Source organism: Alligator mississippiensis, chromosome 1, assembly GCF_030867095.1.
Source record: "Alligator mississippiensis isolate rAllMis1 chromosome 1, rAllMis1, whole genome shotgun sequence".
In the NCBI taxonomy this organism is placed as follows: domain Eukaryota; kingdom Metazoa; phylum Chordata; order Crocodylia; family Alligatoridae; genus Alligator; species Alligator mississippiensis.
The window spans coordinates 76,898,433-76,916,058 of record NC_081824.1 but is presented as its reverse complement, the minus strand read 5'-3'; the positions used below and the strand labels follow the sequence as shown (position 1 = coordinate 76,916,058).

Genomic DNA, 17,626 nt, shown 5'->3' with positions numbered 1-17,626 from the left:
GGAACATCTTGAGAAGCTGGATACCTTCAAGTCAGCCGGCCCTGACAATCTTCACCCCAGGGTACTCAAGGAGCTGGCGAGCATCATAGCCCAGCCTCTAGCACGGATCTTTGAAAACTCTTGGCACTCTGGTGTAGTGCCCGAAGACTGGAAGAAGGCCAATGTGGTGCCTATCTTCAAGAAAGGGAGGAAAGTGGATCCGGCTAACTATAGGCGCATTAGCCTGACTTCTATCCCGGGGAAGATCTTAGAAAAGTTTATTAAAGAGGCCATCCTTAATGGACTGGCCGACGCCAACATCTTAAGGGATAGCCAGCACGGGTTTGTTGCGGGTAGGTCTTGCTTGACCAATCTCATTTCCTTCTACAACCAGGTGACCTATCACCTGGACAAGGGAGAAGAGATTGATGTCATATATCTTGACTTCAAAAAAGCCTTCGATCTGGTTTCCCATGATTACCTCTTGGAGAAACTGGCCAATTGTCGCCTTGGGTCCACCACGATCCACTGGCTGGAAAATTGGCTCTGTGGTCGGACCCAGAGGGTAGTAATTGATGGAAGTCACTCATCATGGTGTCCTGTGACCAGTGGGGTCCCCCAAGGCTCTGTCCTTGGACCCATACTGTTCAACATCTTCATTAATGATGTGGACACTGGAGTCAGAAGCGGACTGGCCAAGTTCGCCGATGACACCAAACTTTGGGGCAAAGCATCCATGCCAAAAGACAGGCGGGTGATCCAGGCTGACCTGGACAGGCTCAGCAAGTGGGCGGACGAGAATCTGATGATGTTCAATGCCGATAAATGCAAGGTTCTCCACCTTGGGAAGAAAAACCTGCAGCATCCTTATAGGCTCGGCAGTGCTATGTTGGCTAGCACTAAGGAAGAAAGAGACTTGGGGGTCATCATTGACCACAAGATGAACATGAGCCTGCAATGCGATGCTGCGGCTAGTAAAGCGACCAAAACGCTGGCTTGCATCCATAGATGCTTCTCAAGCAAATCCCGGGACATCATTCTCCCCTTGTACTCGGCCTTGGTGAGGCCGCAGCTGGAGTATTGCGTCAAGTTTTGGGCTCCACAATTCAAAAAGGATGTGGAGAAGCTTGAGAGAGTCCAGAGAAGAGCCACGCGCATGATCAGAGGTCAGGGAAGCAGACCCTACGATAACAGGCTGAGAGCCCTGGGGCTCTTTAGCCTGGAAAAGCGCAGGCTCAGGGGTGATCTGATGGCCACCTCTAAGTTTATCAGGGGTGACCACCAGTATCTGGGGGGAACATTTGTTCACCAGAGCACCCCAAGGGATGACGACTAGGTCAAATGGTCATAAACTACTACCAGACCGTTTCAGGTTGGACATAAGGAAGAATTTCTTTACTGTCCGAGCCCCCATGGTCTGGAACAGCCTGCCACCGGGGGTGGTTCAAGCGCCTACATTGAACACGTTCAAGAGCAAACTGGATGCTCATCTTGCTGGGATCCTATGACCCCAGCTGACTTCCTGCCCTTTGGGCAGGGGGCTGGACTCGATGATCTTCCGAGGTCCCTTCCAGCCCTAATGTCTATGAAATCTATGAAATCTGAGTTGTCTGATACACAGCCTTCAAAGTTCTGCTTTGTGCGAAGGACAGTCGCACATTCTAATCTGAAGGGAATTTAAGACAAATTTTGTCTCGGTTCCAGTGCCAGCTCCTTCGACTTCCTAGCTCTGTAGCAGACCAGGATCACTGAGAGCCCTAGCTCTGTAGTAGCTCACCCAGTAAGTGCTGAGGACAGCTTAGGAGCCAAGGCTCCCTAGGGCTTCTGGGTGCCTGTCTCCTTCGCAACCCTTCTAGCAAACTGCTGAAGAGAAAGGAAGTGCCCAGGGAGTTGTAGAGCTTGAAAGCCCAGGGACTTGGATGACTGTCTGAGGACTGCCCAGGAGCAGACCAGGCTGGCACGCAGTCAGGGAACCAGGCAGGACCCCATCACCAACGTGTCTGGTTTGGCTTAGAAGGTTAATTAAAAAAGATACATTTCTAAAGGGTGCATCAATCTCAGTGCATTGGAGTTGTCAGGTGGAGAAACATTTGGCTGGACATTTCTGAGCAGCTCTGTCTGTCACATGAATCAGTTTTCCAAATAGAATCTTTTTTTATGAGGACAGAATCCACCAAACACCCAAATGGCAGCAAACAAATGTGTGTGGGCCTCTCTCTAATTGTGCCAATATGCATCCACCAGAGCTAGCATCTGAACACAAATGATATGTATACAACTGTGAGCAATTATGATTTATTTAAAATGCTCAATTTGCAAAATGTCATGCTCTTTTTGTGGAAAAAAGACTAGTAGTCAGAGACCTCGATCAAGATCACAATCCAGATTGGCCTAGGTGATGCACTAGATGTGGTTAGATCTTATGTGGCTAGTTCCACAAAAGAATTTATGCACCTAGGGTGTCTTTACAAGTGTATGGGGGTGGGTGCTTTAATTAGAGCGGCTCTTGGGAGCCGCTCTAATTAAGGCACCCGCAGCACCACGTGTATTCAGTATCTTGTGCCTCAAAATGGTGGCAGAGGCACTTTAACTAAAGCTTGTCAAATGATCTTTAGTAAAAGCACCCCCACCATCATTTTGAAGAGCGGGGACACTGAATACATGTAATGCTGAAGCTTCTGGAGCATACTAATTAGCACACTCCAGCAGACTCAGTTAATTGAGTCTGCTTTGATGCGTTTTAATTAGAATGCATTGGAGCAGGCATAGGGCACATGTATAGGAGCCCCTAAACGCCATTTAACTGCTACTGCAGGTGCATAAGTCCAAATTTTAGATTCTAAAACCCTACTCAGCAGCTACTTAACCCTAGAGGTGTTTAAGTTCCTAGGTACCTAAATTTCCATCAGCAAAGAGCCACAGGCTTCTACAGGGTTGTCTACACCAGTGATTCTGGCGCCAAGGCACCCTGAGGTGGTCTGAGATCCTTTTAAGGATGCTGTGGGGTACTGTATAATATTAGTGGTATTAAGTGTGGGAACACCTACACATTATTTCATGCACAGCACTGTGCAATAACAAAGGGACTTTATTTGGATTTCAAGAACTTGGATCTTTATTATAAGAGCTGTGTGCTCCGTGCTGCCTCAGGTTCTTAGCTCTTCTGCTGTAATATGCTGCTTGTCTGTCCTGCTGTTCTATTAGCAGCCTCAGTGTGTTGCCTGTTTTTCCCCCATCTGGTTGCAGGAGGCTGTTCTTCATGGGAAGTAGTGTCCTGATTCTTCACCCCATCAGTATCTGGGCTGGCCTACTATCAAGTCCCTGAGAGGGGTATTGTGATGGTTCAACAAAGCCAGATAAGGATCACATCTGTCCTTTTTGCCCTTTCCATGAGCCTTTTTGCTATCCTGACAGCTGATTCTACCTTCCCATTGCTCTGTCAATGCCCTGGGGAAGAAGTCTTGTTTTCAAACTCCCATTTTGTGCTAAATCTTTTGAATACCTCTGCTGTATATTGGGGCCCATTGTCTGAATACAAGGTAGTGGGTATGTCATACCTGGCGGTGTGTGTTCAGTTTCCTGATTACTGTACTTGTTTAAGTGTCCTTGAGATGGACCACCTTTCACAACCTGGAGTAATAATCTAATGTGACCATATAGTTTCTGTCATTGAACACAAACAGATCTGTCCCAACCTCTTCCCAAGGTCATGTTGGGATATCATGAGACTGAAGCTTTTCTTTTTGTTACCTATTTCCATTCTTCTCCATGCTCAGGCACTCAGGGATGAAGTCAGAAAAGCCAAAACGCAATTGGAGTTGCAGCTAGCAAGGGATGGGAAGGGTAACAAGAAAAGCTGGAGGGTAGCTGATCCCACGCACTGGAACAGGCTGGGGGCTGACTGGCTGGGGAGTAGGGCTGTGCAAAATTTTGCCAAGTGTTTCGTTTCAAAGCTGTTTTGACGAGTTTCAAGCTCAAAACAGTGAAATAGAAAAGAAACAAAAAGCGTTGAAACAGCTTTGAAATGAAATGAGGGCACTCAAAACATTTCAAAAGTTTCAAAACGTTTAGTTTTGAAGCAGCCCAGTGGCAGGAGGCAGGGGAGAGCCAGGGCTGTGCTCTGAGTGGCTCTGTAGCCTCGTGGACCTCAGCAGGGCGGCGGGAGGTGGAGTGCAGCCCTGGCTCGCTCTCTCTTCCGCTGCCAGGCTGTTCCGACCAGCTTCACAGCCCCATGGCGCTCAGCCAGCCAGCAGGAGGTGGAGCGCAGTCCTGGCCCTGCCCGCCGCCTACCGCTGGGCTGAGCTCCAAGGGGCTGCGATGCTGCTCAGAGCTCAGCTCAGCTGTGGGAGGTGGGGAGAGCCAGGGCTGCACTCTGACTGGCTCTGCCAGCCCCACAGAGCTCCGGCACAGCCCTGCAGCCCTCCCGGGGGTGCGGGTCCCCGGATCTGCATGCCGGATGACAGGAGGCTGCTGCTGCTGCCTGGGGCCAGCGGCAGCATCAGTCTTCCCTGGCACTGGCCACGGGCTGCGCCCAGCACCGGTCCCAGGTAGCAGCGGCAGCAGTAGCCTCCTGTCATCCAGGGCAGATCCGGGGGCCTGCACCCTGGGAGGAGTCTGGAGCAGCCCTGCAGCCCTCCTGGTGGTACAGGCCCCCGGATCTGTGTGTCAGATGACAGAAGGCTGCCGCTGCCAGCAAGTGTCACAAGTTTTGCTTTGAACAGTTTGAGGTGCAGTTTCCCAGAAACCTCTGCACCTATCTTCTAGAAACTGGGTAGGCTTCATACCCTCAGAAGAGTCTACCATGCCTACAATTTTCTCCTGAATCAGGCAAGAAATGACAAAGGTTTAGGCATTTTCGTGATTCACCATTATAGCCTATGGGCAAAACGTCGAAACTTTCACTGTTTTGACACATTTTGACTAAACAGAATAGTGCTCCAAAATGAAACAAAATGATGAAACAAAACACTGTCCCTTCAAAATGGTGAAATGGATGTCAAAACAAAATGATGGTGTTTCACACAGCCCCACTGGGCAGCAGTTCTACAGAAAAGAACCTGGGGGTTACAGTGGACAGTAAACTGAATATAAGCCAACAGTGTGCCCTTCTTACCAAGAAGGCTAATGGCATACTAGGCTGCATTGGTAGGTGTGCTGCAGTCAAGGGAAGTGATTATTAGGGCTGTGTAAAGCTTTGGGTGCTGATTTGATCTGGAAGGGATTTGGCCTGATTCAGTGGCTGAATCTCTGAATCTGAATTGAATCAGGAGACCAGTTAAAAGGTCTGAATCGATTCGAAGCTTTCTGAGCTGATTCAGAAAAGATTTGGTGAGCTTCACAAATTCAGACAGTCCCCGCTCGCTGCAGCAGGGAGCTGGACCCAGACTCCATGCTGGTAAGTAGGGGGTGGGGAAGGTGTAGCTGGAGGAGGGGGGAGGGGACTATGGGGGGACCCCTGCCAGGCCCTATCCCCTGCCTGGTCTCCCAGACCCCCTGAGTGCTCCCTGACCCCTGCCCGCTCTCCCAGCTCCCCCCATGGCTGCCCTGCTCTCTCAGCTCTTTAAAAAAAAAATCCCCTACTTACCAGCTTCTGCCAGGCTGGGGGGCAATCCCTGCTGCCCCCCAGTGCTTGGGGGGCTCTGTCATAAGCCCCCTGACCCTTGCCCACTCTTCTAGCCCCCCCATGGCTACCCCACCCACCCTAGCTCCTGGCCCTTAAAAAAAAACCCAAAGAAAAAACCCACTCACCAGCTGCTGCAATGGCCTTGGGGCTTCTGGGGGCTCGTGGCAGAGCCCCTCATGCAGCACAGGGCAGTGTGGGACAGCAGGGATCGCCCCTCCGCCTGTCAGGAGCTGGTGAGTGTGGGGCTTTTTTATTTTTTAAAGAGTCGGGACACTGGGGCCAGGGGGGGGCGGCCATGGGGGGACTGGAGAGCAGGCAGGGGTTGTGGGGCTTGTGGCAGACCCCCCCCCCCATGCAGCGGGGGGGCAGCGAGGATTGTCCCCCTGCCTGGCAGCAGCCAGTGAGTACAGGCTTTTTTTTTAAAGAGCCAGGAACTGAGAGAGCAGGTGGGGCAGCCATTGAGAGTGGGTGGCGGTTGGGATTGATTTGGAGAGTCAGCCAATTCGGCTGCAGTCAAATCTCTGAATCAGATTTGGCCGAATTGACTCAGGACAGTGATTCAAATCACCAAATCAAATCACTGTCCCCCAAATTGGCCAAATCTGAATCTGAAGGGAATACTAGCCGCTTTGCACAGGCCTAGTGATTATTCTCCTCTATTCAGCACTGGTGAGGTCAGAACTGGAGTACCATGTTTAGCTTTGGGCTCCCCACAACAGAAAGGATGTGGACAAATTGGAGAGAGTCCAGAGGAGGGCAACAAAAATGGTGAGGCGCAAAAATTGTTGCCCTCCACTGGACTCTCTCCAATTTGTCCACATCCTTTCTGTAGTGGGGAGCCCAAAACTGAACACGGTACTCCAGATGTGGCCTCACCACTGCTGAATAAAGGGAAATAATCACTTCCCTTGAACTACTGGCAACACACCTATCAATGCAGCCCAGTATGCCATTAGCCTTCTTGGCAACAAGGGCACACTGCTGGCTCATATTTAGCTTATTGCCCACTGTAACCCCCAGGTCTTTTTCTGCAGAGCTGCTGCCTAGCCAGTCAGCCCCCAGCCTGTACTGGTGCTTGGGATTGTTCCATCCTAAGTGCAGAACTTTGCACTTGTCCTTGTTGAACCTCATGAAATTCCTTTTGGCCCAATCCTCCTATTTGTCTAGGTCACTGAATCCTAGCCCTACCCTCCAGCATATCTACTACTCCCCAAAGCTTGGAGTCATCCACAAACTTGCTGAGGGTGCACTGTATGCCATCTTCCAGGTCGTTGATGAAGACATTGAACACAACTGGGCCCAGGACTGACCCCTGGGGCACTCCACTTGATGCCAGTTTTCTATCTACCTTACAGTCCATTCATCCAGCCCAGAATTCCTTAGCTTGCCTGCAAGAATGTTGTGGAAAACTGCATCAAAGCCTTGCTAAAATCAAGTATACCACATCCACTTGTTTTCCCACATCCACAGACCCAGTCATCTCATCATAGAAGGCAATCAGGTTGGTCAGGCATAACTTACCCTTTGTGACTTATCCATGCTGTCTGTTCCTAACCCCCTTCTCTTCCTCCAAGTGCTTAGAAATGGATTCCTTGAGCATCTGCTCCACGATTTTTCCAGGGACTGAGGTGAGACTGGCTGGACTTTAGTTCCCTGGAGCCTCCTTTTTCCCTTTCTTAAATGTGGACATTTGCCCTTTTCCAATCATCTGGGCCCTCTCCCAATTACCATGAATTTTTAAAGATGATGGCCAGTGGCTGTGCAGTCTCATCAGCCAACTCCCTCCACAACCTCAGGTGCATCCCATCCGGCCCCATGGACTTGTATATGTCCAGCTTTTCTAAATAGTCCCTAACCTGTTCTTTCGCCACTGTTGCTCACTTCCTTCCCAAACTGTGCTGCCTGGTGCAGTAGTCTGGGAGCTGAGACTGAGGCAAAAAAGGCACTGAGCCCTTCAGCCTTTTCTGCATCCTCTGTCACAAAGTTGCCTCCCCCATTCAGTAAGGGAACCACATTTTCCCTCATCTTCGCCTTGTTACTGACATACTTGTAGAAGCCCTTCTTGTTAACCTTCACATCCCTTGCTAACTGCAACCTGAATTGTGCTTTGGCCTTCCTGACTTCAACCCTGCATGCCCGAGCAATACTCTTATGCTCCTCCCTAGTTGTTTGTCCAAGTTTCCATTTCTTATAAGCTTCCCTTTTGTGATTTACTTTACTGAAGAGTTCCCTGCTTAGCCAGGCTGGTCTCCTGCCATACTTGCTAGTTTTCCTATGCATCAGGATGGTTTGTTCCTGCACTCTCAGTAAGGTTTATTTAAAGTACAGCCAGCTCTCCTGGACTCCTCTCCCCATCAGACTGGCTTTCCAAAGGATCCTGCCCATAAGTTTGAAGTCAGGATGCATCTAGCTCAATATGCCAGAACCCATTTTTTACACCATAAACCATGAACACTTTTACCCTCGATAGTTCAGGCAGTATGTCCTTGAGAGTGGGCAATGGATAATAGCTTCTTTTCAATGCCCTGTTCAGAGGTTTTGGATCAATCCAGATCCTCAGTTCTCCAGATGGTTTTCTTATCACTGCCAGGCTGCTGATTTTCACTGGTGCTCATTTTCACTGGTTTGATAATGCCCCTTCTTGTTAGGCTTGTTAGTTCCTCTTTGAGTGGCTTCATCAGTGCTAGTGGTACCCTGTAAGACTGCCAGAACATAGGCTGTATTTGTGGGCCTATTTCTAACTTGAGCTTTTCCTCTGGGTGTCTGTCTCCCTGAAATACATCTTTCTACTCCTGAAAAACATCTGCCAGGGACCATTTGTGCTTCCTCCCTCTTGTCTCATGTGAAGGATATTCTGGTGTTGCACTGAGATCAAGTCTATGGTTTGCACTAATTCACTGCCTAACAGTGGATGGCATTCTTCAGTGTTGACCACTATGAATTCCAGGTGATTTTGTTTTCTGTTCCATGGATTTTGTATTGATGGTCTGCATTTACCCACTGCTTATATAGTTGTTTTACTGTACATCACCAGTATCTGCTCACGTGTCTCCAATCTGATATTACTGATGAGTAGTTTTGCAGGAATTACATTGCAGCTGGCTCCACAATTGAGTTGAAATTGTACTGGTTGTTGCTCCATATTAACATAGCTGCAAATATAGCAGATGATTGCTTAGTGGCTGTCTTCCGTAGTGCATGTATGTTCAGAGTATTTGGATCTGCGTAAGTCATAGAGAAGACCTCTTCTTCCTTAACAAAAATGTAATTGTCCTCCCCTCCTGAATGTATTGTGGCTTTATTTCTTTTGGGATTGTTGTGGCCCTGAGACACAAAATGGTTCTGTTTCCCATAACCCAGGCATCTTTTCCCATAAGCAGAGCACTTCCCCTTCTTTTCAAGCATGCTGCATCCCACAGTACCAGCACTGGAGCCTGGGGACTGCATTCCCAGTGGCCTATCTTTGTTTGGCCTCCTGGGTCCCTTTAAATTGTCCCTGTGTATTTGTTCCACACCAGCAATTGTTTGAGTTCTTTCCTTAGAAGATTCAGCTGCTTGTGAAATTTGGATACATTTTTCCAGAATCAGATTAGCTGCTCTCAAAAATCCCTTAGCTTAGGATCAGATGTCCCATAAATAAATTTCTCTCTAATAAGGGAGTCTGTTATGTTCCCAAAATTACATGTGGATGCCAATATTTTCAGCCCTGTAATATAATGATCTCTTTCTTGTTCTGGATCCTGATTCTGGGTTAAAAAACAAAACTATCTTTCCTCAGTTTCCTTTCTTCTGGGGTCAAAGTACATATCAAAAGCCTTCATCAGCTGCTCTAATGTGTTTGACCCCTCAGGTAAAGGTGTTCCATTCATTTCTCTGTCCTTTGTCTCAGTGAGGTAATAGAAAAAGTTTACCTTCATTTTCTCATCCTTGTCTGCCATGTATTCAGGATCAGCTCTTCCTTCTATTGCTGCCAGTTTCTTTGACTGGAGATCCAAATGTGCAGGGGGGCTGAGTCCCTTCATTTTGTCTGTTCTCTTTGCTCTGTGGGTGATGCTTTAAATCACACATTCTTAGCTGTGGTTTTCATCCACTGTCTCATGCACAGCGCTGTGTGCAATAATAAAGGGACTCCATTTGGACTTCAAGAACTTGGATCTTTATCAGAAGAGCTTGTGCTCTGCAGCCATGCACTACAGCCTATGCTCAGAGCTATTGTGAAATTCTTCAAGTACATTGAGCTTCCTAGCATCAGCCTCTGGATCATCCCTGCTACAACTTGTGTTCCAAGGAACCTGCAGGTTGTTACATACGATTCACCAGATAAACCCAAAGATTTCAAATAGGAATCTGTTCTGTCAAACCCATTCTGGCATGCTGTGGTCTTTCTGCATTCTTTGCAACAGAAGAATTGATTTTATTTTTCTGTGGTCAAAAAATGAGTGCAAGATAAGAGCTGACATTTCCAAAGTGTGCCTTGAGTCTAACAAGGTTGAGAACCACTGGTCTATACCATGGTGGCAATTAGTCCTGGTGCAAAAAGTGTCAAGCACAGCTTGCCCACCTCCCTCTGCAGGCATGATTCAGACCCAGAAATATGTTTGTTGGTGAATCACTCTGGGCTTATCCCTTTGGACCTACTTTTGTGCGCTCAGTCTCCAACATCCAGAGCATTCTTGATAGTCAAATTCTGGTTTGGAGTGTCAGGGAGTAGCGGGCAGGTGAAGGACAGGTGAGATATGCACAATCTCATTTTTTTCAGGGACCCGCCACTGCCGCATTCAGCGTAGACTGCCGCAGAGTAGTCCAACCCCAACTCCCACTCATTCATGCCTAAATTCTACTGAGGATTTAGCTATCTGGCCTGCAGGTCCCAATCCAGTAAGTGTTCTCAAAGGTCCTGCATAACAACAAGTTTGCTGGAGGAGGAAAAAGAGGTGATGATTCTCTTTCCTAATCCCAGTGTTTAGAGCATCCAGCCAGGGTGTGGGAGACTTGTTTAAATTTCCTCCTGTGACTGATGAATTTTGATGTTTCTAATCTCCTGGGGCCGTGGAGTGAGGCTTTCTCAGTCCTTCTGGTTGGAACTCTTCTGATTTGCATGAGAAAGGGAGAGAATTGGTAGATAGAGGAGATTATCCACAGTGAAAAAAGGAACAAGAAGGGAAGACAGAGAAAAAAAAATCTATGAAAGTATAAGGTGTAAAATAGAGCCTAAATGGGATTTACTTCATGTGAGCAATTGCCCACTGTGATACTGGGATAAATAGTGTCTAATAACACCACATTCGATTTAGTGATGGAGTGATATCTGCTTATTTGCTCTTCGTGGATTATCTGACCATTTGTTTTAGAATTCCTTTGAAAAATCATTGACTATTTTTTAATAATCTCCAAATGATCATTGGGTGACAGGCAAAGAAAACGTGGCCATTTGAAAGAAAATGATGAAGAGTTCCCAAAGATTCAGAAAAGGTTAATAGAGCTTGTCTCATTGCTGATAACAAAGGGAATGAAAAACTCAGTGAGATCACAACGACTATGGTTTCTCCTTATTATGCTCTTGTTTTTTGGGTTGGATTTCAACATAAAGAGCTATGATTTGGAATGGACTGGTTCTGCTGGGAATCTTTCTAAAGTGCTTCACTAAGGCTATGGATGATGGAGCCAGTTCTAAAGCCACTCATAATTGTGTCCAAGTGTGATACTATTCCACCCAGCCTGAGCCCCTACAAAACTGCTATCTTGTTTACTTTTATATTGTCCTCTTATCTTTACCTTGAGACTGAATCACCAAAAGCAGTGATGGGGAAGAGACCCACCACCTTTACATTCATGATTTTCAGAGAGTGAAGCAGGGTAGAAAAAAATCACACTTAGGCAACTAATTAGTGGAATAGGATTTGGCTCATAGCATCCCTGCTTGGGGCATGGAAACAAGAAGCAGATTTAGTGTTTAAAGAGATGTTTGGCTCATTGCTCACAGTCTTCCTCTCCATAGACCCCGAAGTACCAAAAAATACAATATAGGCTAAAAAATGTTTTGCACACTATTTTATGAAACTAACTGAAGTTAGATGATATAAAGGAACAGTATTTACATGTCTAAATCTCATTCTATCACAGGCCCTGCAATTCCAGTTGGGGTGGATGTACAGGTTGAAAGCTTGGACAGTATTTCTGAGGTCGATATGGTATGTAATACTTTCTTTAAGCCTCCATTACTCCTACTCGGGGGGAAAATCACATATTTAGGTTTCAGTTTATCTTCCAGGTGATGGCAAATGCTGCAAGTTTGAAAGGCATGTAATCAGAGCTAGAGACTTAATAAAGATGTGCAGTGTTCAAACGGTCACTATTTAACCTACAAGTAAAGAAGACAAGAACTGTAAAGGGGAAAAAAGGACTTTGAAAGAAAACAAGAGTGATATATGCAGTATAAGTAGCAAGTAAAAATATAAACAGTTGCCTGAAGTGTTCTTTTCATTATGCTCCATAGAAGAATTCATATCAGTTTACTTTAGATGGCTGAAAAAAAATATTGTGAGATTCAAGAAAGTCCTATTTACTTTCTCCTTTTTTTATGGAGCCAGAAAGTCTGTTCTTAAATATGTGAATTTATGAGGAATTTTAGAAGAACTAGTTGATGATATAAGCTAAAAAAGTTGTATTCCACTATTTCATCTCTATTCCAGTTCAAATGCACATGGCTGGGGCACTGAGGGCAAGCATGAGCTGCCTTTTCCAGTGCTGAGTTTGCACTGGTGATAATTGGGTTTCAGTCAGCAGTGCTGCCACTCCAGAAATATATATTGGTGCTGAACTCAATTGCAACTAATAGTTGTTGTTGTTGTATTTTGTCTTTAAGAAAAAGAAAGAAGGTGGATCCAAATATCAATTAGCAACAATTTTTAAAGTGCTGCTGGCTACAAAGGGGGTATGTGTATGTGAGTGAGATACCAAGTCAGCCTCCTTTAGTTAGTAAACATGAGTTTACATGAGTGAGAAACACAGGAAGCAAAACTGGCAGGAAGAAATGGATGAATGAGGAGGAAAAAAGAGAAACATCTTCTTATCTCTACTCTTCCTTAACCCGCTTCCTCACTGTTCCTCTTATGCACCATGCAGTGCAGTGTCTAGGTATAATCTACAAAGTTAAAGACAAGGATTTAACTTAAAATTTGAATTCTACAGTGTTTATGGCTTGAATACAAGAAGTTTCTATGAGGTCGTATCTCCATGGTAAACCTACCATCTCGAGCAGCAGAACATCTGAGTGGCTCTACAGGTGATCAGCTTTACCATTCTGCAAGTAGAAACAAGACCTTTGTAGGGTTTTGAACTTGTGATAACCTATTAGGAACAAAAACCTAGCATGCACTGCTCTTGTCCAAGACCTGGCAGACAAGATTTTGAAATTACTTTCGTAGCATCTTGCTTAATTGGGAGCATAAATACAAATGTGTATTTTATCTCTAAGCTCGAAATGGTTATTCAGCTTTGAAAGCTGCAGCTGACAGGTTGAGGTCAACAGCAGAAACAGATGTTTTTCTTCATGCTGCTGCAGGGTTTGGTTTTTTTCCTCCCAACCAGCTTAAAATGGAATTTTTATTTATTTACTTGTATAATAAGGATAACAGTCCCCCCATTCTGTTAATATTGACAATAATTTGGTTCTTTCTTTAGGATAACTTGCTCAATGTTTAGGCTCATAATTTAACTACTTGGAATCAGATTTTTGCTTTTTTATGTACACTGAATGTCCATTTCCCTTTAATATTACATTGTCAGGATCCAGAAAGCATTTTCTAATGCAGTGGGTAGACTGGCAAGCATTTACTTTTCTCTTACAACTGATCTTCAGTGTCCTGTATCATTGATGCCTTCTAAGAAATACCTGCAACAAGCCTAGAATAGTGTATTAACAACTTTTTGGTGGGAATATATGGATATCTTCTCTCTCTATCCTACTTTTTAATCTAATATATGAAATGCATGGGTGGTGGATTTTCCCAAAATGCTTCACTTCTGCTGGAAACTGTTCTTTTGGTAGTATTAGTCCAGGGAAGAAAAATGTGCTTGAAAGGGAATAAATTTAATCTATCTGAGTGACATTAGTATATAGCAACAGATTATTCCACAAATGTACGACTGAAAAGGACCGAGTCACTGAATCCAATTCCCTGTGATTGCTGGCAACCATGTCATATATTTTTATCCAAAAGGGTCTACAAGAACAGGCCTTTTGCATATCACAGCCATAAAGCACCTCTTAATGCCCCATGACAGACTTAGGTTCTTTATTCCCCCCCAAGAAAAACAAAACAGAAACAGAACCTCAAAAATCTGCAGTGTGCCATAAGAAGTGAGCAAGAGACACAAGGGCACTATAACCAATGATCGGGCCCAGGAAGTCTCTGGACCCAGCCTGTTCAGCCATAGCTTTGGCAGCATTCAGTGATGGGGGCTCTTCCCCACACCATGCTGCAGTTGGGCACCTGGGACATGGGCAGAGAGGGGACTTTTGCTATGCCACACTGCAGCTGGGTCATGGCGAAGAGTGGTGGTGGCAGCCGGGTTGTAGTGCTTGCCCACCTCTGACCCAAGCTGAGTCATTCTGGCCCCCCAGTGGAAAATATTACCAACCCCTGCTCTAGGTCCCTGCAGTATCAGGGAATCTGTTAGGTACAATATGCCAGAATGGTCCCAAGAAGTGGATCATGCCCAGTGCTACAGAGGAAAATAGGAAAAAAAAAACCCCAAAGGTCTTTTCCAATTTGACCTGGGAGAAGAATTCCTTCCTGACCCCAAATCTTGTGATCGCTTTAACCCAGAGACCATGAACAAAACACACTGCAAGGCACCTAAGGGTTTTCTCAGTATTGCTACAAGCACCTGGACACCGTAATTGATCTCTCACCTTCAGTTCTGGCCACTATCCGATACTTCAGAGAACAGAGGAGAATACACAAAAATTCAGAAGCTGAGTAATGCATTTAAGAGGGAGCGAGGGATAAAGAGGGTTGGGATGTCTTTCTGTTCTTTCTTATGGCTCTCAGATATCAAAGTCATCGTTGTGACACATTTCTTCACAGTTCTCTTTTCTTCTAATGCAGGATTTTACTATGACTCTATACTTAAGACACTACTGGAAGGATGAACGCCTGTCATTTCCCAGCACCACTAACAAAAGCATGACTTTTGATGGCAGACTGGTTAAGAAGATATGGGTTCCAGATGTTTTCTTTGTTCACTCCAAAAGATCATTCATTCATGACACAACCACTGACAACATCATGCTGCGAGTGTTCCCGGATGGTCATGTGCTTTACAGCATGAGGTAAAGACAAAAATTCAGCTGTCTGCGAACACTCTGTTATAACTCACATTTAGTGACCAAAAGAACTGTCATACAGGATCAGGCTAGTGGTCCTTTTAGTTTATTAAACCAATACCAGCCAGTACCAGATGCTTGAAAAGAAGTTGCAAGAAAGTAATACTAGGCAGCTATAAAATAATCCACTCTCAAAGAAACCACCCTTCTAACCCTCGATAGCAAAGGAAGGGATAGTGGATCAGGAATATTTGTCTCTTGGTCAATCTGTAATTAAATTAGAAGCTATGGTTCAGCAGCTGGTGATCTCTAGAAATGTCCTTTTTTTGCCTCATATTTGCCTAAGTAATCTGTTACTTTCTGTGAGAGTTTGCATGTCAGCATCTAGATTTAATCAGGGAGAAGTAGTTAGCTGTGTTAGGCTGAAGTTAGGCAGAAAATAGGGCAGAGTGGCACCTCATAGATAGGATGACCATATGTCCCGGTTTGGCTGGGATACTCCCGGATTCCATAGGCTGGTCCCAGCCAGTTGATCAAAAGGCCCTGGGCTGGAGTCTGCGGAGAACAGAGCAGAGCGGTACACCAGGCAGGTGGCTGGGCAGGCACTGCTGCTGCTGTGCAGTAGCAAGGATGTGCCATGTGCAGGTGGGTGGTGCCTGCTCCAGTCTGCCCGCCTTGCTCCCGCCCAGAAGCAGCAGTGCTTGCCTGGTGCATCATGATGCTTTGCCTCCCCGCCAGACTTTGGCCAGTGACTTTTGATCCACTGGCTGGGACCAGCCTACAGAATCTGGGAAGATCCCAGCCAGACATAAGGTCATCCTACTCATAGACCAACTTATACTGAGATTTCACCAGTTTACAGAGATGGAAGTGGCTGCTAAAAGATGCACTATTGCAGTTGATTCCCAAGCAGATTACTGGCTGAAAGAATTCTAAGGAACATCCCAACCGTTTGTCAGGGATTTTTGGTTCCTTTAAAAGAAAAAAGATGGAATGTATAGCTTAGGAAAAACACCTTTGAGGCAAGTAAGAGCTGAAAGTTTTTCAGAAGTCCTTTAGGCCTAGACACACACCGCTTATAGAATGAGAGTTCTTTATGTATCCCAAACCTGCTGAAGAGACATTTTGGGGGTGAAAATCCTGGTTTTTATATTCCCCTAAGTTCAGTATGAACCTTCAAATGTTTCACTAGCACCATTTTAGTGTCTTCTGATATTTATCTATCTCAGTTGTGACATCTATCTCAATGGCTTTCAGGAGATGGAAAGAGTTTAAAAAAAGAAGAAAAATTGAATCTGCTTGATTCAGAAGGGTGTTCCTTCTTCCCTGAGGAGTAAATATACTGGATTATATATTACTAGTAGGTTAATGTCACCTGAACCTTTACTTTAAGTTTCTATATTTCAAATACAGTTCTATTGATAGTTTTGCTTAGAGAGCCCTATACCAATCATCAAGTTAAAAACATGGGCTTTTTAAAGCAGATAACATGGTTGTTTATGTACATGTGTATGTACAATATTATACCTTAACTTCATCCAGTAGTAGTTAAGAAAAAAACACTGTGATGAGCCATTCAGAAAAACGTCTCTGGACTGATGCATATCCTTATCTAACCAAAGCACTTATTAATTATATTTAACTAGGTCTTTAAAAATGCTTTCTGTTCCATTTGAATGAGGTCAGGAAGGAGATTCCAGTTGTAGAGTGACCTATGTGGAAGAAAGTGTGGAGACAAGAGGGAGAGAATGTAAGTGAAAGAGTAGTTAATCATGAAGTTGTGACAGAATGAAGTGGGAAGAAAGGGAGTGAAGTACTTCCTTTCAGCTGTTGCCCAGCAGAAATGGAGTACCTTGCCACATGTTTTTGCTTAGATATCCTGTGGTCTCAGGTGCCAATGCCAATTGCAAGTTATTCCTTGCCAACTTGAACAAACTTAAAAGAATGATAAATATTTAAAATAACAAATATAAGTTATACCAGGTCTAGTTGATTTGTTTTTCATGCTGTTTATTTACATACGTAACCTGCTGCAACCCATATCACAGTCCAAATACAGCTCATGCAGTCCAGACCTTACCCACTGGGATACTAGCACATGTATCAGGTCCAGCTGATGGCCTATCATTTAAATGTATACTGGAGGTACAAATCCTGATCTTAACAACATAGAATGCAAGGGAAAGGATTGTTTAAGGTTTCGGGTGAAATTCTGGGATTCAACAGAAAATACCCAAACATTAATTGGAGCAGGGATTAGGACTCAGAACTCCCCTATTCCAAAGGGGTGTCCTACCCATTAAGCTGCAGTTTCAGAGAAACATAAAATAATAGAAAAGTAGGGCCGAAGGGCCTTCCAGAGGTCATCTAGTCCAACCCCTTGCCATAGGCAGAATCATTCCTATCCAAGCCATCCTATAAAATCCATAATCTAAACTCTACGAAAGACTACAGTCAACCCTGACACAAAACAGAGCTAACAGCCACAGGTAAAGCAGGGAAACAATGACAGCTAATGCCCTGCTTCTATAAAATGTTGTCAATATAAGCTCGAGAGATCCTGGGTAGAGGGAGATCTGCCAGGGTGTGCACAGCCTTGCACCCCTGGGCAAGCTACCTGGGCTCCAATCTTCCCACCACTCAGCCCGGCCAGGGCCCCACTCACCCCATGGCCTGCCTCTGCCCCACTCCCT

At 45.3% G+C, this 17,626-nt stretch overlaps 1 protein-coding gene across 1 annotated transcript in view; it reads left to right on the top strand.

Moving 5' to 3' along the window:
• LOC102573564 (gamma-aminobutyric acid receptor subunit rho-2) overlaps window positions 1–17,626 on the top strand; it is an 81,502-nt gene that overhangs the window by 43,461 nt on the left and 20,415 nt on the right. The window contains exons 3-4 of the mRNA XM_014600554.3: window positions 11,726–11,793; window positions 14,716–14,939. Coding sequence (XP_014456040.2) covers window positions 11,726–11,793; window positions 14,716–14,939 — 292 coding nt within the window. The remainder of the gene's footprint in view (window positions 1–11,725; window positions 11,794–14,715; window positions 14,940–17,626) is intronic.